The following is a 657-nucleotide window of genomic DNA, read 5'->3' on the forward strand; positions in this document are numbered from 1 at the left end:
CAATGCGTTAATAAATGAATTGCGATTACATGACAAACTAATTATTTATATTTTTTAGGTATCGAGATCTCGACGAAATAGGTGAACTCATGACTCGTTCTAAATCTCACATGTCTGTTGCTTCAGGTATAGAAGATTTATATTATAATTCTAGAATGAAATTCAATGAGTCAGATAGTTCTCACATATTAATCTGAAAATTAATCCAAATGCCCTGATATAGATACATGATTTAACTTCCCAAATATACCTATATTTTATGTTATCTTTTACGTTATATTCAATGCAAAAAAATGTTTGCTACTATTTACAAAGATATGCCTGCTTAAACAGATTTTATTATATATATTATAAATTGTTTTGACTTCATAGGACCAATTCTAATTACTGTAATCGACCGATTGTTACTTTAGAACTGACTAATCGCATTTGCATTCAACAGAATTGACCAATTGTGGTTGACGCTTAATCGATCGATAGGTTAAGAAGAGTTTGAGATCAGTCCGTAGTCAAAATTTTAATTCTATTTTTTACTTATTTTTTTATACATATGAATTTATTTAAGAATTGACTTTACACTCTGATATATATAATGCTACAAAATAATAATATTAAGTTTATTTCTCATAAGATCTCTTTTATTATGTGATAGGCTTC

General features: G+C 27.2%; 1 protein-coding gene across 2 annotated transcripts in view; it reads left to right on the top strand.

Moving 5' to 3' along the window:
- Positions 1-238, top strand: part of LOC108687586 (kinesin-associated protein 3) — a 19,063-nt gene extending 18,825 nt beyond the window's left edge. For both annotated transcript variants that reach the window (XM_018193434.1, XM_018193435.1), the window contains one exon: positions 59-238. In XM_018193434.1, coding sequence (XP_018048923.1) covers positions 59-197 — 139 coding nt within the window. In that variant the 3' untranslated portion in view covers positions 198-238. The remainder of the gene's footprint in view (positions 1-58) is intronic.
- Positions 239-657: the final 419 nt, after the last annotated feature.

Source organism: Atta colombica, unplaced genomic scaffold, assembly GCF_001594045.1.
Source record: "Atta colombica isolate Treedump-2 unplaced genomic scaffold, Acol1.0 scaffold21, whole genome shotgun sequence".
Lineage (NCBI taxonomy): Eukaryota > Metazoa > Arthropoda > Insecta > Hymenoptera > Formicidae > Atta > Atta colombica.